Source organism: Mustela nigripes, chromosome 17 (genome assembly GCF_022355385.1).
Source record: "Mustela nigripes isolate SB6536 chromosome 17, MUSNIG.SB6536, whole genome shotgun sequence".
Taxonomy (NCBI): Eukaryota; Metazoa; Chordata; class Mammalia; order Carnivora; family Mustelidae; genus Mustela; species Mustela nigripes.
Window position 1 is genome coordinate 19,108,213 of NC_081573.1, and position 22,738 is coordinate 19,130,950.

The 22,738-nt window shown below is 59.5% G+C and overlaps 1 protein-coding gene and 1 long non-coding RNA gene across 2 annotated transcripts in view; both read left to right on the forward strand.

Moving 5' to 3' along the window:
* PEPD (peptidase D) overlaps positions 1–22,738 on the forward strand; it is a 109,037-nt gene that overhangs the window by 75,489 nt on the left and 10,810 nt on the right. The window contains exons 10-12 of the mRNA XM_059381494.1: positions 10,616–10,684; positions 11,791–11,868; positions 21,416–21,564. Of these exons, the coding sequence (XP_059237477.1) occupies positions 10,616–10,684; positions 11,791–11,868; positions 21,416–21,564 (296 nt within the window). The remainder of the gene's footprint in view (positions 1–10,615; positions 10,685–11,790; positions 11,869–21,415; positions 21,565–22,738) is intronic.
* LOC132005228 (uncharacterized) lies at positions 2,472–4,739 on the forward strand. The gene is made up of 2 exons (XR_009400767.1): positions 2,472–2,896; positions 4,635–4,739. It is a non-coding gene; the product is annotated as an uncharacterized LOC132005228 (long non-coding RNA).

The window sequence follows — 22,738 nt, forward strand, 5'->3', positions numbered from 1 at the left end:
TTTGCTATTGATAAATACGTTTAAGTTACCAAAATTCTTTAATTCATGGAGGTTGGAGGATACTTTTAGGGACCTGCCCTCTATCTGCAGGAAGCCAGCAGGAGAAAGGTTCTGAGTACAAGAGCAAGTTCTTAAATCACCTCACCTGTTCCCTGCGGACCCAGCATGGTCATCCTGTAGCATGTTGGGGACAGGTGAGGAGCTAACCCTGTGGGATGAGCCGGTGCTGAGGCCCTGGGGGCCTGTCGAGAGGAGCCCACTGCCCCGTTGGAGAGCGTCCCCCACTGGTGGTGCCTCCTCTCTTAAGGGCTGATCTTTCTACAGGGGCAGCCTGGGTGCTCTCCCCATTCATCATCTTAAGTGGATAAAGACTTTCAAAGTGATAAATAGCACTGCTGTCGCTCGTCCAGCCAAGTGTGTCTCAACTAACGTTTGGAGTTGTGAGCCGGACGCAAAGGCTTGTTAGGAGAGGGTCCCAGGCGGCGTGCACTGAGTAGCCAGGATGCTGCTGGGAAATGCGAGCGGGTGCAGGGCAGAGAGGGCCGTTGCCACCAAGAGCCCACCCAGGCCTGCCAGACGGTGTCTGGGCCTCCTTCCATTGACAGTTTGCCTTCGACCTGGGCTTTGTGTCTCCCCAGAGCTCAGGAGAATATTCTCAAAGAGGACACACTGTGTCTTAGGTTCCTGGGGTACCACTCACCTGGTGAGGCAGCCATGGTTCCCCCTTCTTGCAGGTGGCCGGGATCCCGGGCTGCAGCGACACCGCTCTCCTGGGTCCTCTAGCCTAGAGGTGGCCCCAGGTACCCTGATACCCCAGGGGACGAGTTCCCTGTATTTCGTGTACTGGGCCTAGAACACCTAGAATGTTTTGCATGTGTGCTTCTGAACCTGGCTGGTGTCGAGAACCTTGAGCAGAGTACTGTGGGAAGGAAAAATGGGACCCAGGAGGCAACTCAGTCCAAAGAGGAGAGCCCCAGAGGCCTGACTAGAGCTGGAGCTGGGCTGCGATGAGCCAGCTGACGCTTTGGACCTGCTGCTTTAGAGAGGCATTGACATAAAATAGTGCTTTCCAGAGAACGTTCTATCTGAGAGGGCAGATTTGTGACATACTTTAAGATAATGAGGCTGACAGAGAAATTTGATGTTTGGGAATAAGGTAGTAGTGGGCTCTGTAGAAATAAGCCAGACACCCTGGAGGGGTTCAGAAAGCACAGCCCTCTCTTCCTGTAGAGAGGTGTCCCGGCCGCGCCAAGTGGAAGCCGGGACCTTAGGCTCTGCGGGATTTGTGTATAGGAAGCACCTTTATGGGGAAGGATTCCAGGGGTTGCTTCTTCCACGGGCGGTGGCAGGAATTTGTGGAGTGGGGCCTCGTGGCCATTTGGTGGCTCCAAGGACACCGCATGCGGGGCGTGGTGGCCACCAGACACCCGTGGTGCTGTCTAACCGTGGAGCCACGTGGGCATTTGTGAGGATCCTTGCCCTGAGCAGGCCCTGTGTAATGACCTGGCTTTATGACGGGCCATTAAACAAAGGATGACGGAAACGTTGCCAAGTAAGGCTCCAGCCAGGATTCAGGCTGAAGGGAAGGCTTGCGTGTCTTCACTCAGTGGCAGAGCCGAGGGGCATGGTAAGAACTTGGCATCTGCTTGTCCGAGGCCCTTAGCAGCCGGATTTGCCAGAGGTGGCATCGTCCCCCGAGACCCCCCAGCATTCCAGGTGCTAAGAACAGAGGGGACCCATTTGGCATTTGCCCTGAGGGTCCACACGGGCTGGGTATCTGAGGCCCCTAGGCTGGGGACAGGAGCAAGGGAGGGGGGTACAGGAGAGAATCCGGGTTCTGTTAAGAGTCCCTCCCACCAGCTGTGTTCCGAGGACAGGCAGGTGCTCTCTGGGAGCAGGGACCTTCTGGACCAAGGAACTCCCGCCCGGAGCTAAAAACGGGTTTTTCTGCAGAAAAGCCTTGTTAAAGCAGGATCCCCCAGCATCAGTCACGTGACACCCCCCCACCATCTGCCAAGTCCTTGTCCCACTTGCAGTATTGTTTGCTTAATGGTTTATTATTTTTTTTCTTTACGTGTCCTTTAAAAGAAAGCTTTATATCCCTGTCATGAGTGAAACTCAGTATGATCTGCCGTAGGTGGAGTGGAACACTTTAAACACCTGACGCGTAGAACGTGTGTGCCGGTGGACCCCGTGATGCCATCGCATGGACTTCTGTTGTGCTTGGGGAGATTCTAGCTATTGCTCTTCCAGGAGGCTCCCCATGTATGGGCATCCTCCCTGTGCACCTTCCTGGGGAGGGGAGGCAGGGGTGCAGTCATCCTTGGGAGGGAAGTAGCTTCTGGACTGTGTCAAGCAAGAACTAGCTCCCTCCGTCCCTTCCTCATTATACATTGCTGCTCCACGGGTGATTCTTTGGGTGGCCCGGAGCATTGTTTTAAAGGGGTGGGGGGGGCACGATGGTTTTGCTTTGGAGCCAAGAAGGCTGTGATTGCTGATGTCGGCCAGGGTTGGTGCAGTCGGGTCAGATGCGAGCAGGTGTTGATCCTGGCTGAAGGTACATTGGGCGCAGCTCTCCCCGGGCCTCCCAAACCTGTGGCCCTCCCACTCGTTCAAGAGCGTCAGCCCCAAAGGGGTCTAGATTTTTTCTAGAATGTTCACCAGAGCTGCGTGCTGCAGGCTTCAGGTTTTGTCTTCCTGTATATCGTCATCCAGGTGCCGGTCAGTCCTGCCTTTCTTGACTGCAGCTCCTGCCCCCACCGCCCTGCCCTTTTTTCAAGGAATCGGCAAAGATGGTCCTACAGGGGTCAGAACGGGCCAGCTCCTTGCTACCCAGATGATGGTCAACACCACTGGCTAGTGTCCTTCCTGTATAAATCCTTTAGGGATGAATAAGGTAAAGATAAGAACATTCATTTTTCTAAAAAAAAAAAAAAATACAGGCCACTCAGAAAGGAAGAAACAGGAGGACATAAGCATGTAAACAGGCCAGTTAATCAATGAAACAACAAAATACTTTTTTGTTTTGCCTGCCGGATTCGCAGCTCAGTGGGCAGCGTGTTTCTGTGGTGCACCGCCCAGGACCCTGAAAATCCTCGTGAACTTGTTCGGGGTCTGTCGGGCAGAACGGGCCCTGAGACTCAAAATGTGCCCGAGTAATTCTCCTTCTAGGAATTTAGTCCAGAGGCAGGGAAAGGCATATGGCCACGGGTGTCCATCGTAACACGGAGATGGAGACAACCTAGATACCCAGCAGCGTGAAATTGGGGAAGTAAATTACAGGGTGTGGTGCCGCCCACACAACCGTGTACTGTGCAATCACTCGACAGAAATGTATGGGGAGGCGTCAGTGTGCCAGGCACAATTCTGGGCTCTGGGGACACTTGAGTGAGCAGTAGAGACAAGACTCCAGCCTAATGGAAGTGAGAAAGGTTGGGTGGATGGATGGATGCCTGGATGGATGGATGGATGGGAGTCGTACGGTGAGGGCAACGGGCGAGGGAGTCCTTCATCCAGGGAACTGGGGACAGGCGTCCCTGAGAAGGGGACATGGGGACAGTCCTCAAGGGGAGAGCAAGCCATGGATCTCTGGGACAGACATTCCAGGCAGAGAGAATGAGGCTCCTCTGATGGCCCTGCGCTGGGAGCTTGCCTGGCGGCCCCAAGAGCAACAGTGGGGAGGCGAACGGAGAAGATGAGAGGAGACGGGGAAATGAGAGGGAGCGGGCTGCTCCCAGCAAGTCAGGACTCTGTGGTCCTCCTTAGATTATCATCAAGGGAGCCCCCCACAGGGGATGAGGTCAGAAGCTGGGAGATCGGCTCCATCCCTGTCACCATCACCCTGTGAGAGAAGAAGGTGGCCTGCACCAGCGTCAGCGGCGAGCAGTGGTCAGATTCTGGACAGAGTGACCCCGAAAAATAAGTACAGTACAGATACGTATCTATGAGCAATGGTGTCGCTTTCGCAAGACCCTTCCCTGACATGTCTCCCAGGGCTGGCGGCAGGGCGGGCACCTTTTGAGCTCAGTTGGGCCCCACGCATTGGTGTGAAGCAGGATGAGCGTCCGGGGCAACCCCATTCATGAGAGCCGCAGTCTGGAAACCTCCAGGATGTTCAGCAGCAGCATGAGCGGAGCAGGTTGGACACTACCGACAAGAAGAAGGAGCAGTGACAGCCACCTGCCACTGGGGCGGGTCTCGCAGGCGTCAAGGGCAGCGGCAGGAGAAACTGCACAGAGAAGCCTTGACATAAAGATCCTGGGGAGGCAGGAGTCCAGAGTAGTGTTGAAGTCAGGTGCCCGAGGGAGGGAGGGAGGCTGGGCTGGGCAGGGCCCCCGCGTGCTGGGTCCCTGTGCTGGGCCCCTGCGATCGCAGCCCTCTTCCGTGTGCACGTCAGACTTCAGTCAAAAAGTGGCTTCAAGGAAGGTTTCGTTATTTTAATATACAGCTCATTATTATTTTTAGAAATCTGTGTTTATGCCTCTAAAAAAAAAAATGCCTGGAAGGATGTTCAATGACATACTTGACTAGAGGTTCTCTCTGGGGGATAAGATGATGGGTGAGGGTTTTTTTTCCCCCTTTGTGCAGAGAGTTTCTAAAATCTTCTCTATATATTTGTGATTTGCATTTATTAGCAGTCTGATGCGGCAAGGGCTTTCTCCCGTCGCGGATACCAAAGAACTCGGAAATCCAGCCTAATCAAGCATGTCTAGAATAAAGAGGAATATTTGTTAATTGAATGTCATGTTGTGTCCTCAGTTATGCTTAATACAAGATAGGCGATTTAGAATTCCCAATTATCCAATTAAAATGCTAATTAGCTCATACCTTGATAGCTGCTGGTCGTGGGGAGCGAGGGAGTGGCTTCTCTCCAGTGCTCCTCGCCTTCCTGCCGTGACCCTGTCTCTGAGGCTGCTCTTGCCAGGGCCTTTTTCCCACAAAGGAGGAGAATCACTCCTTCCCCTAAAGGACTGTTGGTAACACCAGAGGCTGCTGGGGGCCATTCGGTTTCTCTTAATGGTGGGGCCTTGTGGGAGGGGCGAGAAGGTGTTGTTGTCCCTAGTCCGGGACTCAGGTGGGGCAGTGGGAGGGAACTTGGGGTTCGGGGCCTCAGGCAGAAGGAGCTCCTGCTGGTGGAGACAGCCACAGAGCCACTGCATATGGTCTGTGTCCCTGCGGGTGCCAAGTGTTGTAGGCTGTGCCGTGAGCTGTGGTTTTATTAGCACTGCATGTCTGGGTTTAGTCCAGCTCGGTCCCTTCTTGGTGACAAACTCTGTGAATGTTACTTGCTCTGTTCCAACACCCTGGAGCCTCAGTCGTGGCTCCCTAGTGTGCTCTGTGTCTTTCCTCAAGGGAGGGCCCAGGGAAGGGGAGGGACAGGCAGCCTCCCAGTTCACCCCCACCCAGTCCTGAACCTGCCGTTCAAGAGGCCCATGGAGAACTCCGTTACAGGAGCTGCGGCTCTCCCGGGAATTTGGGCAGAGCCCGGCCACGGTGGGTGGCCCGTGATGACCAGAGCGGGATGGGGACTGTCCTCCCCCATGGGTGCTTTTTGATGAGCCCAGAAGAAGTGAGCGAAACAGTATCCACCCTTCCCTGGAAATTCAAAAAAATACTGTGGTCTATGCTTCTGGTTCCCTGGAAAAGCTGTTCTCCTGCTGTTCCCCAACAGAGACCCCTCCTCGGGGTCTAGATCCGAGTCCTCTCTTGCTGCTGCCTACCTGTCGGGGAAAGCAGGAAAACAGAAACACACTCCGCTCGCCTCAAGGTGAATCCCAGGGCTCTTGTTTTTGGGACTGTGGTTTTCTTACTGTCAAGAATTTTCTTTTAGTACGTCCTCAGGTCTCCAAAAGGCCCGTCACATTCACTCCGTAGTCGTCGTTTATCCCCCCAACATAAGGGTAGTCGATTAAACAGAGTAAATGTGAATCCAGAGTACACCAGTGCTGTGATAGCCCCAGGACAGCACGAGACATGCCCACGCCCTCCTTTCTCACCCCTTGAGGCCCTGGCACTTCCCTGAGGAGGCGAGACTTCCGGAGGCATGAGCAGAACAGAGGCAGCTGGATGCCCCGTGTCAGAGGACGCCCGTGTGCGTGTCTGTCCTGGGGACGCATCGTGTGGGCACAGGGGTCTGGGCCATGGGGGGATTCTGTTTGGCTTTAAAGGACAAGAGACTCTGTGTGTAAGCCCGGCCTCCCTCAAGGGGTCCTTGCTGTGTGCAGTCCCTTTGAAGCCCCTGAACTTGGACAGTGGTGACAGCCAATGTGTCCTGGAAGACACCGTTACAACCTCCGTGTGTCTCATCATGTAAGTGATACAGCAGCTCTGTGGGAGGTGCTGTTACTCCATCTTACAGATGAGGAAACTGAGGCATAGACGGGCCATACAGCTGGTACATGGCAGAGCTAGGATCTGGCTTCGGTATCAGTACTGAGTGGGGCCCCATGAGGCTCGGCATGTGGCCCAGAGCAAGGACGATGGGACACGCGCCAGGTGGAGAAGCCATGTGTGGGGAGCAGCCTGCCCATCTGCCCTTCCACGCTCCTGTTCCCGGCTCGGCCTCCCGGGATCTGCCCGGGTTTGGGTGGTGGGGGGTGATGCAGCCCCGGCTCACCTCCCCCCCTGGCCCGGCTGCCGGCCCTCACGCTTATGCTGATGGCTCGCTGACACCGGCTGCCCCGGGCAGCCCTTCTGCCATCATCTTGGGCAGCTAATGCATTTTTATAGGACCGCGGTTATCTGCTCATAAGGCGATAAACCTCAGAGGGCAGGAGCTGGGCTGTGAGCCCAGGAAAGCTCCGTGGACTGGATGTGCGGGCCCCGGGGGAGGCCCGCAGTGCTGTCCCCGGAGACCCCGCTCCTGCAGATCGGGGCCGCGGCATCTGCTCTCCCTGCCCCATCCGTCATCTCCAGGCACTGACAAATGGGCCTGCCCCTCTGTCGCGGGGGTCGCTCCATCCACGTCGTTATTCACAGCACAGACTCGCCCAGGTTCCTGAAAGGTTCTCGTTGATGCCTGGGAGACAAAGCATTTTCCACTCGTGTCCTGCTTGGGAGAAATTTATGGGCAAGGAGAGTAAATTGATAGAGGCACGGCCGTGCCCGGGGGGACCTTCAGGGACCACACTGTGGCCGGTGTGCGTGAGACCCCTGCTCGCCTCTGCACGTCAGGAAGCCACCCCCCTGCTGCCAGGCCACGTGCCTGCTGCCCAGCCATGTGCTCCCCACCCCATGCCCCACACAGGCGAGCAGGAGGGAGTGGGGCGGGTCGGCCCCGCAGGACACGGGCACACGCACACCGGAGGGAGTCACAGATGGAAAGAGCAGGCGGAAGTGATCTCTGGGCTGCGGGCCCTGCTGCCTGGCTTCCTGCCCCCCTCTGCTCGTGGATACACTGGTCACCTCCAGAAGTTCTGCTGTGTTGTGTTTTCATGCTCTGTGGTTAGGTGTCAGTTAGTTCGTAGGTACATATAGTGCCCGACAGTTCTGTTTTCAGAAGTCCTTGGGGGGCTCAGCCTGGTGCTGGCTGTGTCTGACAACTCCTGTGGACTAATGTTCATCTTCAGGGTGTGGCGGTGTATATATACACCCGTGTGTGTGTCTGTGTACCTAAGCGTGCACATAGACCCTGGCTGACCCAGGCTGAGGCTGTGGCTGCCCAGTTGGCTTTGTGTCACTCCTACTGGGGACGCCATTCAGCAACATAACTTCTGCTAATTTCTTGATGTACGAGTTTCCAAACCATGCAGGTGGTTCACGCTGGACCCTGAACCCCCCCGGAGGGCAGACCCACACTAGCAGCTCTGAGGGAGGTCCAGTATTTTATTTTTTCCCTAGAGCCCAGGCAGGCTTTCCCATGGCCTGTTACGACGCTGGTGAAATTTCTCCACATCTTGCCCTTCTGCTGAGGATGCATCCCAGCCCAGACATGTGGGGATGGGGTCTCTGTTCTCTTCTGTTACTTCTTCTCATGCCCCTGAGGCCTCATCCCTGTCCCCACATGGCAGCAAAAGCCAAGGCCTCCAGTTTCCCAAGCCTGGCTGCTCTCTCTTCCTTCCTGTCCCAGGAGCACGGTCCTGCGTGTACTATCTTTCACGGAGCCCTTCTGAGTGTGGGAGGTGGGGCGGTTCGGTTCCAGTTTTCAGCTGACTCTGCCATGGTCTCCCTGTGGCTCCCCAGGGATAGATGGGTAGCTTCCAGCCAAATCGGGCTGTAGACTTGTGTCTGTCAGGAGTGAGTCCCCTCTGATCACGGGCCACTTGATTCTCATCTGGTCCACAGTTTGTCGTATTTTCCGTAAAGTTCCAGAGGGATCTTTACGAACCGCCCTCCTGTCGCCGCCTTGGTCTGTGAGCCGTGTAGCGAGAACAGGTGCAGCTCTGACCGAGTCCCAGCCAGGCCCCACAGGAGCTCCACGTCACCCCTGTGCCCCCAGTGTGCAGCGTGGAAGCACCCTTGCCGCTGGTGGGACTAGCATCTTTCCACGGCCCCCTTGACCATTGCCTGTGTCTGCAGCCCAGGCTTGAGAGCCCAGAGAGAAGGCCCTCGAAGGCGTGTGAGCAGAAAACAGGGGGCCTGTTGCATTCACCTGTCACTGCCATCAAGGCCCCAGCTGGTCCTCACATCGCGTCAGAAAAGTTCATTTAAACCAAAATTAGGTGCCCAAGTCCAATTTTGAAGAACCTCAAGTCATTTTCAGCTCGAGTGACTTTTCAGCTTCTGGTGTTTCTCGTCTTCCTGTGGCTAGAAGCTGCCCCAGGGCCGGGCTGCAATCCGCAGGTGAAAACGGGGTCAGCCTCTGCTCAGCTGAGCGCTTCTGTAAGCTATGCCGTTTACCCTAAAGTGCTTTTTTTCTTAAGTGGAAGCCAGAGCGTGTCGTGAAGGCTGTTTCTCCTGAGCAGAGGACACAGCAGGGAAACGCAGGCCACTGAGACTGGCTGCGGGGGAGTGAAGCCGCCCACGCTCCCCACGTCGTCAGGCCGCTGCAGAATGTTCCCGCTTATTCATCTGCGCGCACAGGCAGCCCAGCTGTCCCTTGGCCTGGCCTTCCTGGCTGTTCCCACAGCCTGCCGTTGTCTGCCTGTCCCCACCCCAGGAGAGGCCCACTGTCCCCAGTCCCTGGAGATCCATGCAGTCCCCGAGATCTGCTTCTATCCCCACAGGGTTGGGTCTTCCTTATAAGGGAGCACTTCGGCTCCGTGGCACATCAGGCGTCCTCCCCTCACTGTGGGCTCGCTGTGCGAGGGTCCCCATGTCTGAGGCCCCGGTGTCTAGTCTGGGAGCAGAGGCTGCCTATGGGGCAGGGCCCTGGGAATGCTGGCCCCGGGAAGGTACGGACTGGGCTGTAGCCGCACACAGGGCTGTGGCTTGGTCCACGGTCTCCGGGCCAGAGGTGGAAGTTGGTGGCCACCCCCGGTGTGCCCTTGCTGTGAATACAGGGCACTGATAAGGGGCCAGTGTGTGCCCTTCCTTGCCCCCGTGGCAGTTCCTGAAATCCTTTCTGTTGAGGAAATCGTTCACTCACAGATACACAATTATCCTGGGAGGCTTGGGAAGCAAGTCTGGAAGCCGACTGAACGTAGCAGAACCGTTCCTGCATGACAACTACTTAATACCCAATCATAACAATTACACGTAATTGGTGTTTACAGTGTCTGGAAGATTAGACTCCTCTATATAGACGTTCCCGAAACCAGCCTCGAGCGTGCAGGGGAGGATGGCCGCACAGCATGCCCACAGGCGGCCTTGGTGTTCTGAGGACGGGAGCAGCGGTACGGCCCTGTGCTTGGGCCCCTGCCCTGGTGTTCTGTGGGTGGACTGGGGTCCACTGGACCTGCTTCTCAGCCAGGGATCCTGGGGTGCTGGGCCTGAGATGCCTAGGCATCAGGGAGGGGGTGAGGCCTGGAGAGGCTGAGCTCTTTGAGTACAGAGCCCCCAGGTCCTGGAGCTTATGGGGGGTCAGGAGGATGGGCAGGGCCACAGCCTCCCCAGAGCTCTTGGTAGCATGGCCCCCCAAGGGTTCAGCACTGCTGAGGTGGTGTTCGTGAGGCTGGTCTGGTCCATCAGCCCCTGTAGTCATCTGCAGGATCTGCCCCAGGAAGGCATGGGGCAGGACCTAGGCCTTTGCCCAGGGTGGCTCACCCTCTGACCTTGGCTCTGTCCTGGGTCTGCTGATATCCTATGCAGCTGGAGGCCTCCCCAGGCTCTGGCTCTGGGCTCAGCCTGGGAGCTGGCGACCCCCCTCTAGGATCTCATCTTTGCCTCCCCTGTCCAGAGAGGGGGAGCTTGTCCAGGGGGCCATTTGCTGCTTCACGTGAGGAAGGAGAAGAAGGGCCTGTCCTCAGACTCTGCCTCTCTCTCCCTGTCTGGACCCCTCTGCCCTGCTTTGTCTCCGTGAGGGCCTGCGCCTTGACCCTGTCCTCCAGACCAGTGCCCAGCGGCTCTGCTCTCCTTTCCCCGGAGCCCCTCCCCAGGGTCAGGCCCAGGGCCATCTGAGGCTAGCTTGGAGCCAGGAGAACCCCTGGCCGAGCAAGGCCTGGGCCAAGGGCTTGCAGGGGGCGGGGGGCGCGTGTGCTCTGGCAGCTCCGTCCTGACGTCCCTCCTTCCCTCGCAGCCTCTTCGAGCACTACTGCTACTCCCGGGGCGGCATGCGCCACAGCTCCTACACCTGCATCTGCGGCAGGTAAGTGGGGGTGACAGAGGGAGAGGGCTGTGGGAAGGTGACCCCCCCCCACCTCCCGGGCTTAGACACACCTGCTCCCTCCCATGCCCACTGCAGCGCCACGGAAGCAAAGTCCTTCTCCCCTCCTAAGGCTCCCGGCCCATGCGGGGTGCTTGCTGCCGTGCTCTCCCTCGCCACCCCGTGGGGGCACACAGCCAGCATGTCCCCCCACATGTGGCCCTTTGTGGCTGAGGCAGGAGGCTCCATGTGTGTCTGTGTGTGTCAGCTGCATGAGGCTGAGTGTGCTTGGAGGCCACGGGGTTCAAACGACCCGGAGAACAGGGCAGCCCGTGGCTGTGGGTGTGCACGGCTGTGTGCGTGTCACGGGTGTCACTGTGGGTGTGTCTTCAAGGGGCACATCCTGGCTGGGGGTGGCCCCCTCCACTCCTGGGCACACCGGGCTCTCCTGGCCCGGGCCCGGGGCCCCGGGTCAGAGGGTCTGGCCTCTGTCCAGCCAGGATGGGGCCGCAGCTCTGCTGATGCGCACGTCCTCGGCGCATGAATAATACATATGAGCATCGCAGTCTTTGGAAATGTTCTTCTCTGGTGGATAGAGAGAAAAATCATTATTTCTACTTTTATGATTCCTGAGACTCCTGAACAGGGCCATAAATATTACACCCAGGTGGGTTTTTTTTTTTCCTTTGGACAGACTTAGAAGTCCTTTTTTTCTTAAAGGCATCGCTCATTAGGGAAGCAAGCTCGAGGAGAGGAGTGAGGCAGGCAGCACGGCGGCCCCTGACATGGTCTGGGCCCTTCCCCCTGGGCCTCCCCCCCGCCTCCAGCAGGAAGGGAGGGTTCCCTGGGGTCCCTTCCCTGGGCTTCAGACCCTTGACCCCCCTGCCATTCCAACATCCCCAGCCCCAAGGGCACCTGCCCACACGGTGCTCGGCTGGGGGAGCCCTGCACGTGTCAGCACGGGAGCCACAAGCCATGAGGCTGGCCGCCGGCTGCAGGGCACCACCTGCACCCCCTGCCCCCGGTCTCTCCTGGAGCAGGGTTGGTCCTGCTCATGGGCCAGGACCTGCAGGGGAGGACGGGTGTTGACCTCCCCCTGTTCTCTGCAGTGGTGAGAATTCGGCAGTGCTGCACTACGGACATGCTGGGGCCCCCAACGACCGGACCATCCAGGATGGAGACATGTGGTGAGTGAGGCCAGCCCCGAGCCACCCCTGCCCTGGCTCTGCCTATGACCCGCGGGGCTCTGGTGGGGTGGAGTGGGGGGGGGTCTCCGCCTCCACGAGGGTTCCTCTTGGTCCCAGCCTGAGAGGGCTGAGCACTGGGAGGCCCTGTCTGTTCTGGCCCAGACTTCTTTGCCAGGGCTGCCTGCCTGCACGGCGCCTTCTCTGCAAGGCCAGAGAAGCCCTGAGAGCGAGTGCGGGGGACTCTGTGCATGGCATGGGGAGCATAGAGGGGTTGAGACGCAGCCTCAGAGGGGGACTGAGCCAGCCACCAGCACTTGCCCCACACTCACCACACTCACATCTCCATTTCGGTACCAGGACGGGCTCTCCCGTTGGCAGGATTTCAGTCCCACCCATGTGCCGCACCTCTCTGGGCAGCTGCCCCGGGCCTTGGCAGGGGTCTGTGGGTGCCTTGCTGACCTGGACTAGCTCTCTTGGATTCACAGGCACTGGGCACTCCCCATTTCTCCTCTCCACCTCCCAGATGTCGGGCAGGGCCAGCCCAGGTGGCCACAGGACCACTGAGAGCCACCCACAAGCCCCCCTGTCTTTGCTGTCAGACATCTTGCCGTGGTCATCAACACATGAGGAGGGAGGCACTCACGGCCGGTCCCACTCAGTTCTTTGGGACTTGAAACTCCTGGTTGCAGGGACACCTGAGCAGGAGTCCCACCGGCCGGCTCCCTGGCAGCATCAGGCCTCGCATTGCGTTGTGGGTGTCGCCCCGCTAGGCTCCGTCCCTGGCCAGAGCTACGGCGGCCAGAGCCTGGCCTTCTCCCGCACGTGGAGCCCAGCCTTGCAGTGGTTTGGGGGAGCCTGCACACAGGAGGCCCTGGCTCACATCCACTCAGGGGTGTGAGCCGTGTTCTCAGCTGTCCCTGCTAACTATTTTCAGACATCTACCCAATCCCGGGGATTCTGTCCCTGCCACAGGGCACACCGGGCTCCGTGGCTGGCTGCAGGCTCAGGGTCAGTAGCGGGATGGGCTGTTCTGGGACTGCTGTCGGCCAGAGCCCAGCTCAGCTTCCTGGGAGGAAACAAAGCCACCGAGTTCCCTCTCGGAGCCTCAGTTTACTTTTCTGTCAGTGGAGCCAGCACATGGCTCTCAGAACAGCAGGAAGGGGCTGAAGTAATATGTCAGAAAGGCAGGGACGAGCTCATATGCCCTTTCCCGGGGCCCTGGGCCAGCAGAGCAGGGGTGGGAGCATACACAGGTGGACACCTGAAGCGACTGAACCCCTCCCAGGGTGGCTCAGGTCCTTCTTGGTACAGGGGCCAAGGGGTGTGGGGAAACCCTGACGGGACTTCCCCAGTGCCTGGCCCCAGGGACATCTACCCTGTCCCCACCCATGGACACCCCCTCCCCCACCCTGCCCACATGTAGGTGAGGTCACTGAGACACAGGGAGGGCCCAGGTACAGATCCAGAGGAATTTAGGGAGGGAGGTGGCTATCTTAAACTTGGCTCAGCTGGAGGCCAAGGCCAGAGAGGGGAGGGCTGTACCCTCTGGACCATGGCTGAGCCACAGGTGGCCCCAAAGAGAGACCACCTGGCGTCTCCACAGACTTTTGCATCCTGGAGCTTTTCCTAGTGCCCTTTATGCCGCTCATTCTGGCTGGGCCAGGAGTCCAGGATGTGGATCTCTAGTCCCCGGGCAGAAACAGCAACCTAGCCATACCAGAGAGGTTCTGCTGTCCTAGGGCCAGCTCTGGCCTCCTAGAGGGCCCTGTGGCAGTGCAATGTGGCCATGATTTTTCTCCTCTGTGAACTTGGCACACCCCAGAGGAAGTAGCTACTTCTCCACGCTCCTCTTTATCTGCCCCCACTACGGTCCTCACCCCCTGAGAGGCTGGTCACAGCTGTGTCCCGAGGCTGCCCACTGCTGGGCTGGGGCTGGGCTGACCAGGGCGCAGCGTACCTCAGCTTTCCACAGGGCCCAGATGTGGCCCTGGCCTTCCTGGGGGCACAGCACCTACGTCTCCTGCTTGCAGCGAAGGTAGGAGTGACCCAGGAATCCTGTAGGTGTGAATGCCAAGTCCGAATGGGTGATTCTGTTTTTCTAGTGCTAACTTTGAAATGTAGCCAGTAGAATAATTATGAGTTTATTATAGTCGATTTATTATGCAGCATTTAGAACAACATGTTTTGTTGATTACTGCCATTGCCAGATTGCTGGCAGCATTTATAATCCATTGTTTTATTGAAATTGATCTGCCGCGCCTACTGTGTTCGGTAAATAATAGATCACTCTGTTATCCCAACATAAAAGCCACGATACTTCATCATCAGGTATGAAACCAAAACAGAAGCGTAGTGTGGAGTTTTTCCTGGAGCTGAGTGTCTCCCAGAGCACCACTGTTCCAGGCGCCTGCCTGCTGGTAGGCCTTGGGTCACAGTCTCTTGAAGTCAGGTGAAAATGCCCCAGAGACATTTGTTGAGGAAGGGGCTGCTTGGGGCCAGAGAGGGTCCGAGACAGTCAGGCGCTGCTGGAGAAGGTGGGGGTGGGGGCTGAGAGGCAGCCAGCCTTCTTGTTCCTCTGTCTCCAATCCCAGACATGCCCCCAGCCCCCGACAGGGAGCCTCAGAGAACCCGGGCCGTGTGACCTGTGATGATGACCGCAGAGGGTCCCTAGTTCCTGCCCCTGCCCTCCCCTTCCCTGGCTGAGTGGCCGGTGCCCCGAGGCTCAGCTTCTCCATCCACACCCAGCCCTAGGAGGAGTCTGCGAGAATAAGTGGTATTGAGTGGGGAGCCTGGTGCAGCGTGGCCTTGGCGGGTGGGAGTGGCAGTGGTGACCGTCCTCAGAGCCAGCAGGCTGGCCTTCTGCCTGTGCTCTGGGACTATGAGGCCCACCTTCCAGCAGCGGGTTCCATGACAGACTGGTGGGGAGAGTCTCCGCAGAGCCTGAGGCAGGTAGCTCTTGAGCTGTACTGTGTTTCCAGTGCCACTGTCCTCTGGGTGAGTGCGTGGTGGGGCGTGAGGCCAGCCCACCCTGCCATGCCCCTGTTCCTCCGGGACCAGCTCCTTCCCGGGAGCCGGGCCGAGGCTGCTGTCAGCCTCAGTCATGGCCTGGGAACAGGCCTTCTGGGTTAGGCAGGCTGGTTCTCCCTCCATGTCTGCCTTGTTGCCCGGGGCTGGGCAGCGAGGACTGCTTGGCCCACCATGCCTGCTCCAGGGACTCCTTCCCATGTCTCTCTGCTGGATCAGCCCCACTTGCTCCGCATGAAGGACAGAGAGGGACCTAGACTTTGAAGTAGCTTCAGATCCCTGGGGGTCTCACACTCAGTTCCCTCAGAGCCATGAGGCCTCTTAGGGGGCCCCTTGGACCTTTTCCCCTGGCTCTCAGAGCCCTTTCACGGGTTCTCCAAGAACCGTCTCCCAACCACAGTCCTAGAGAAGCCATTAGTTGCTTTTTGTTCTGGCTTTTGAGGCAGTGGTAGACCTCGTCAGAGAGGGCAGCAGGAGCCTGGAACTCCTGCTAACGTGTGCTCTTCACGTGCTCACCCAGAGGATGGTGGCTTCTGGCCCTGGACTCCCTTTCTGGGTGGGAGCCCGGGAAGACCCCTCCCCACCATATCAGCTCCAGCCAGGTGGCTGTGAGCACGGATGTTGTGAAGACAGATGTGGCGCCCATGGGCTGCCCTGGCTTCGCACAGACAGCCCGGGCTTTGAAAACCAGAGTCCCCGAGGCAGATGGAAGTGCCAGGGGGCTGGTAGGCCACCCATGGCCACCAGGGAGCGCCACTGTCCACGTTCAAATCCACTGGGAAGCCAGGGACCCAGAGTCGGATCCTCCCTTGTGTTCCACTGGGTCTGAGGCTGGCCTTTGCAGTGCTCCCGTGTCCCTGGGGACCCTCAGCAGCATCACCCCAGGGGCAGAGTCAGGAGGGGTCCAGGGTGTGCCTCCAGTGGGTTCTGATTGGGAGGACAGCTGGGACACCCCTCCTGCGCCACTGCTGCCTCCCACTCCCACCATCTGATCAGGGAGTGGGGGAGTGGTTCCTGAGGTAGAATGCCCTGTGGTCATCCTCAGAACCTTCTGGAGCGCCTGTCTAAGGATGCCCAGGCCTGGGTTACCCAGCTGCAGGCAGGATGCGAAGCCGGCCGTCCCAGCGCTGGCCAGAAGAGGGCAGCGTTGTCCCAGGATGTGTGGGCAGGCCTCCTCCCTGCTGGAGGCTATGTCCTGCTGCCCCTGGGGCATGGTGGGGGGCAGCCTGCCCAGTTAGCAGGAGACGCCTGTCCCAGCCCCATGCTATGTCCTCTCCCCATCTCCTCTCTTCTCCCGTCAGAGCTCAGGGGCCTCTATTTCTCCTTGCCCTGTTAACAGCCTGATGCCCTGTCTCGCTTGCCTTACCCCGCTGACTGGCAGAAGAGTGGACACAGCGCACAGGGACCGCAGCCCTGCTTCTCTCTGCCCGGAGAAATATGGGCTTTCCTCCCAGGGAAGCCCCTGGAGACATCTGACTTGTTGCTGGCATCAGTGGCCCCTGACGCCGGCCACATCACACCCCCAAAGCTGACCCATCCTTAGAGGAGGGGACAGGCCTATGAGGGGTCGTGGCCAACGCAGGCTCTTTCCCTAGCTGGCCACCCTTCCTGCCACCAGTGCCATTACCCCCGGCTCCTTCCTGCTCTTGTCTCATTCTCAGTTAGTTCCGTAGGTTTGACATGGACTAGATGTTTAACAGCCTGGGGGGGTGCCACCCTCCCTCACCCATTCGGTCCCAGGCCACCATGCACCAGGCCTGCAGGCTGTGAGGGGTGGGCACCGCTCACCCCAGGGCCCCAGCAGTTCCCTTGGTATCCCGCAGGCTGTGATGGGGCGGTCCTGCCTGTTCCCAGGAGCCACTTGCTCTGTCTTTCTGTCCCCTACAGCCCCAGGGAGGGGCGAGTCTATGTCTAGGACCCACCCCACTCCCCCAAGCTGGTGGCAGGGCTGGACTGAGGAGGGCTCCCCCCAGCTGGTGGCGGGGCCAAGGTGAGGGAGCCTCCAGGCCTCCCTTGTCCTGGAGCCTGATGTCCTGGTTGACTTCAGAGAACAAGTGTCCTTTTTAGAGCCTGATCCTGGTGCCAGGCCTAGCCCAGACCCCTGTCCCCTTGTTCTCAGAGGAACACTTGACTTTCACTCAGCAGCCCCATACCAAGGATTCAGTGATCTTAAACACATGCCCAGGCCTCAGGGTAAGAGAATATTCTCGGGGGCGCACAGACCCTGCTAGCCTGGACAGCCAGACCCGTGGCTGTAGCCCTCACTTTCCATCCCAGTGAAAAGCACCCTCACATTCGGGCTCCATCCCACGTGTGCAGGGGATGACCTACCAGACCAGAACCTGTCCCCACTCAGTGACTTCACCGCCCCCGGGTCGAAAAGCGCTGGTCCAGCCTGGGTGCTCACAGACATCACGGGACGCTGCTGACCAAAAAAGTGAAACAAAGCATGTGCCGGGCTCGTGACACGACTCCGGCCCTCCCCGGCAGAGGCCACCGCCCTGATGCCCAGCCCTCGTCTGCTGTGCCGCAGGGGCACGAGCACTTGAGTGGACAGTCACTGTGTCATATACGGCCTTCCTGGGGACATGGCCCCACACAGGCGCTCCACTACTCCCCGCGCCATCTGTAGAACGGGAAACACAGTTCTCCCCAGACACACAGGATGCCCCCAGCCCGAGCCTGTACCCCAGGCCTCACGGGCTCTGGGGCTCTGGGGGCTGGTCACTTGGGCAACTTTCCTGTTCGCCTGAGCCCCAGAGGAATAGCTGTCCCCAGGGCTGGGGTAGGGAACAGGGATGCCTGTAGAAGGTACTGGGGAGAGCTCTGCTTGATGAGTCAGCCCATGGCCTCCAAGAGATGGCCTCAGCCCCACCAGTCACCACGGGGCCTGGGCATCCCGCGGAAGGGCAGGCTGGTGGCGTAGGTGGGCCACATGCCTCGTCTGGAGGGGCTGTCCGCTGTAGGACATGAATGGGAAAGCGAGCAGCACGTCTTCCTCTCTCATGCTGAGGTCTGGAGGGAAGCAGGAGTTTCCTGCTTCTCAGAAATCCCCTGGAACGCAGGCTGGGGCGGCGGCGAGTGGAGGTCTGAAATGCTCCTGCCACAGCAGACAGGCCCAGCGCCAGGCCTGGGTGACAGGCGGACGGGGGGTGAGGCTGCAGCTCGGAACAGTGAAGAGTCAGACTAGACACTGAGAGCCTTGTACGTGCACAGCAGCGTTTCCCCAGGATGCTGCCCAAGCCTGCATCACTGGCCCGACCATCTCAGAGGCCTTCTGCTCCGGGGCCGGCCAGTCCCCACGGTGGGGCCTGGGGAGCTGAGTGGGGCTTGGAGAGGGCCGGGCTGAGCCAAGTGTGGCGGGCGGCCCGGGCATGAAGCTGCCCAGGAGGAGCCAAGGGCAGACAGAACCTCTCCTCCCGGCCAGAAATAGAACCAGATAAACACATGTGAGCAGAGGCACGCCAACGTATTGCCTGGAGATGCGTAACGGCTCCCAGATGTCTTAAATTATCACATAGTGTCCCTCTTCCAAAGATGGTAGCAGCCAGGTGGGTGTCCCCAAGCAGCGGGGGAGGGGGATCCTGAGCGCTCAGGGGAGTCAAAGGATGACCCAATTCCCCAGTGTCGCTTTGTGCTGGAGGACGAGTGAAGTGGGCACAGGGGAGCTGGAGGGAGATGATTTATGGAAGACACGGCTTTCGTCCCAGGATTCCGGAGGGCCTTGAATCTGAGTAACCTATGCGTGTAGGAACTCTGAGGGGATTTTTTTTTTTTTTTTTTTTTTTTTTAAAGCAGAGAAAGATAGGGAACTGAGATCACGAAAATAGACTCCAGCCCCGTGCCCAAGCAGCGCTGGGCAGGATGGAACTGGCCGCCTGGGCGCTCACTTCCCTCTGCCACGAGCGGGCGGGCCTCACCCAACAAAGCCCAGCGAGGTCTTCTCGAGTCTGAAGAGTAAACCCGGGCTGGCCAAGGGGCCCCCGGCACCCCGTCCCACGTTCTCGCCGTGTTTTTGAGAAGTGTGTCTGGAGCACTGGGGCCCGAGTCTCATCTGCCCCAGAGAAGCGTCTTGTCTCCACTGCTCTCCGTGACTCCAGACTTCAGCGTGCCTTGGGCTTCCTTGTTTCCTAAATAGTTGCAGTTCTGTTTTTCTCTGAGATCAGCACAGTCCAGCCGTCTGCCTTAGGGGTGCCGCTGCAGGTTGCCCCCTGGTGGGGTGGCCCCCACAAGTCTGTGTCGCCCCAGCCCCTAGCTGTGTCCTGTCTTCTCAGACCACTCTCAGACGTTCTGAATCAACAAACCACAAACCAGGTTCCTTTGCTGCCTTGGGGGTGGGGGAGCAAATGGGAATGCTCTACTCCCAGTGTGGAAGTAGGCCGTGGCCCCATACAGATCCACTCCCCACACCTGCCTACACGCCGGCCCCGAGAGGACACGGTGGCGGTGGCGTCCCGTTCTTAAAGGGAGAAGTGCTGAGGCCCAGGGGGCCCAGTGCTGGAGTCAGGACAGGAGGGCCCGTCGCTGGGCTCTGAGCTGCTGACCCTCCTGACACGGGGTTTTGCCGGGCCGTGTTCAGAGACTCACGCTCTCTGCAGGTTAGGGCTGAGATGCGTGCTGCCCTCCTGGCCAGCTCTGGGGGGGCGAGAGTGCCCCCCCACAGCAGTCAGTCTGCAGGCAGCTATTGGCCCAAACCCCCTGTTATGTCTGGAGCCCCCCAGGCTTGTCCGTTCAAGGCCTCTCTGTCTTGTCTTCGGGTCACCCCCAGTGAGGTCTGAGTCCCCCCACAAGCCTGCCCCAGGCAGGGTCCCCTAGAGTCTGTGACTTTGACCCGGTCTGGAGTTCTCGTGGCGTACTGGTTGGGGCCCTCCCCCCACCCCCTTAGAATCACCTGAGGTGTTATCTAGTGCTTTTTGCTCTGTTGACACTGTTTATGGTGTTTTGCAACCGGAAAAAGAGAGGAGATTAAAAAGCGCTCATTCGGCAGGGGACTTTGGATTCCAGCAGAGTGTCTGGGCATTCAAGTTTTTCCTTTAAAACTCTGTCTCTTTGGAGTAGCGGGTGCTTCCCGTCAGGCCCTACTCCTCCATAGGTGGGGGCCAGGACCCCCTATTCTGTCGTCCGGGTTCAGGGCCCCAAAGGCGGGCGCTCGGGCGGCCCCTGGGATGTTGGTGGAGCCGCTGGGCTCACCGCAAGGATTTGCTTTTGGGGGAGAGCACAGCCCTGCCCCGGGCTCAGATTTGCCAGGATCTATGCAGCTGCAGACAGAGGACAGAGCAGGGCACGGTGGCAGAGAGCAGCCCCACCCCTCAGCTCCACCCGACTCTGGTCATCTGGCGCTGGGGACGCAGCAGAATCCCGGGCCGGGGCTAGACCACTGTCCCTCAGTTGGCTTTCTCTCCATCGGCGTCATGCTTGGCTGATGAAGGGGCCGAGGGTGCTGGAGGGCCCCCTCTGTATGCCTGCTGGCGAGCGGCCTGCTGAGATCTCGGGGGGGACGGGGGGTGGGGCACTGCTCCGCCTCTACACCTCTCCTGCTCTCATTTGGGGTCCCATCAGCGTGGTGACCCAGCAGCCATCCACGGATCCTGTCGCATCCCAGCACACAGAGTGCAGGGGGAGGATTCTTTCCTGCCCTTGGCCGCTGAGGATGCTGAGGCCCCGGCTCCTGGGCCTGTGCACACGGGCAGGCAGCAAAGGCGGCAGAGAGACCCACCCCGCTCCCTTCTAGCGCCACCACACTGGGTGCTGTCACAGGGGGTCTGGCAGCCAGGTGCGCTGTGCCACCCTCGTGACTTGGCAGCCTACCTCTGCTGGCTCTCAGACCCCAGCTTAGGGCCTCCTAGCCTTCCTCCTCTCCACCCCTGGGGATGCAGGGTTGCCCTGTGGGACATGAGGACTGCCACGGGCCTGACCTCTGGCCGTGGTAGAGCACATCTGGCCCATCCCAGCAGGGAGAAGGACACTGCCCTCTGCTCAGGGGGCCCTTGGTGCTGGAACAGAGCCATTGGCGGAGTTTTCACTCACACCCTGGGGTCCAGGAGAGCTGGGTGGTGTGGCTTGGCCCACCTTGGCCCCCGGTTGGGTGCCTCCATCCCAAGGTCCCTGCCCAGCTCCCGTGAGCAGTGCTGGGGCCGGGAAGTCCCAGGAGGGTCTGTGGGAATGCTCAGGTGGAGGCCAGGTGTTGAGTCAGGGCCTTGGGACATCTCGGCCCCTCCCCTATTCTCCAAGTGAGGCCCCATCTCTGGGCATCCAGATGCTGGCCAGCAGAGGCTGGGGAGGACAGGGGAGTGTGCGCGTCCATTCGGGCTTCCCTGCTCTGCAGTCAGAGGTCTCCTGAGCGAGCATCATGAGGACACAGCAGCAGGGGGAGGCCCTGTACTGCTGGTGCACCAGTGCTGTGGTAAGGTGGCTGGGGCTCAGCATCCTGACACCCCCGGGGCCCAGTAGGCTGCCCCTGAGCCCTGTGGGCAAGAGTCTGGGGCAGGGGGCTTCCCAGCCTCACAGCCTCCTCTCCCCACAGCCTGTTCGACATGGGTGGAGAGTATTACTGTTTCTCCTCTGACATCACATGCTCCTTCCCGGCCAACGGCAAGTTCACCGCAGACCAGAAGGCCATCTATGAGGCGGTGCTGCGGAGCTGCCGAGCCGTCATGAGCGCCATGAAGCCAGGTGAGGACGCTGGTGGCCGTGGGGCAGGCCCTCCACAGCCTGAATCCGTCCCCCTTCACGGGCTAAACCAGCTGAGATGCCCCGTGGTGTCTGAGCCCCAGGAGCAGCGCTGGGAAAGGGGTTGACCACCAAGGAGGGACAAGGCTGGGAATTGGGGAGCTTGGCCCAAAGTCACCCTGCACCCCATCAGACACCCTCCGCCAGCAAGAACCCTCTGGGGTTCTTGGGGTTCTGGGGTTCTCCTGTCCCAGAGCAGGGTCCCCTCCAGGGAGAGCTTGACCGGCAGATGCCAACACCGGCATTTGGCTGGGTGTTGGGGCGCCTGTTTTTTCCGACTGCCTCTGGTCTTGCGGCGCTCGGGGAATGGTGGGTGGCTGCCGCAGGGCCCTCCGGGGGCCTGGCTATGACATCCTCAAAGGCTGGGATCCGAGCTTGTTCTGAAATCAGAGGGACCGTGCAGTCAGCCCGGCATCCCTTCATAGAGCACTTCCTTAGGAAAGGAAGGTCCCCAGACTGTGGCCTCTTGAGCCTGGGGGTTGTGTGTTGGCTAAAGAACCCCGGGGCCCCCAGGCCAGGTGTTGGGAGGACTCACAGCCTCAGTCAGGAGGCCGGGTTTGAGAGGGTGTCAGTTTGAGAGGCACCCTGAGCAGCCTTTCCAGATGGCCCCCGTCTGGCCACTGGGCCCCCAGCAGAGGCCAGGGAGCTGTGGAGCGATACTGGTGGACCCAGGCCCTCCCGGCACCCTCACTGGTCGAGGCAGAGCTTGGCAGTCAGGGGAGTCCCAGGCTGGGGAACTCGGCCCCCAAGGGAAGACAAGAATGGAAAACCTGCAAGTTAAGCCCCTGCTGGGGTGACAAGGTGACAGGACTTGTGTGGTTTGGTGGCTGCAGAAGGAAAGGGGATCTTGTGTTCATCACTTGTTTAAGAAGCCTAGTCAGCCCAGGAGCGCAAACACAGGGAACCTTCCAGACGCTTGCTGCATGGAGGCAGAAGAGCATGGGATGGGGTGGCCGGTTCCCCTGTGGGGGAGCTGCAGGAAGGGCGCTGGAAGGAATGGGCTGCCTCTCCCCGCTCCCCCCCCCCCCCCCCCCCGGGGGGGGGGGGGGGGGGGGGGGGGCCCTCTACCCCCGCCCGGGGGGCCCCCCCGCACCCCCGGGCTCCCCTCGGGCTCCCC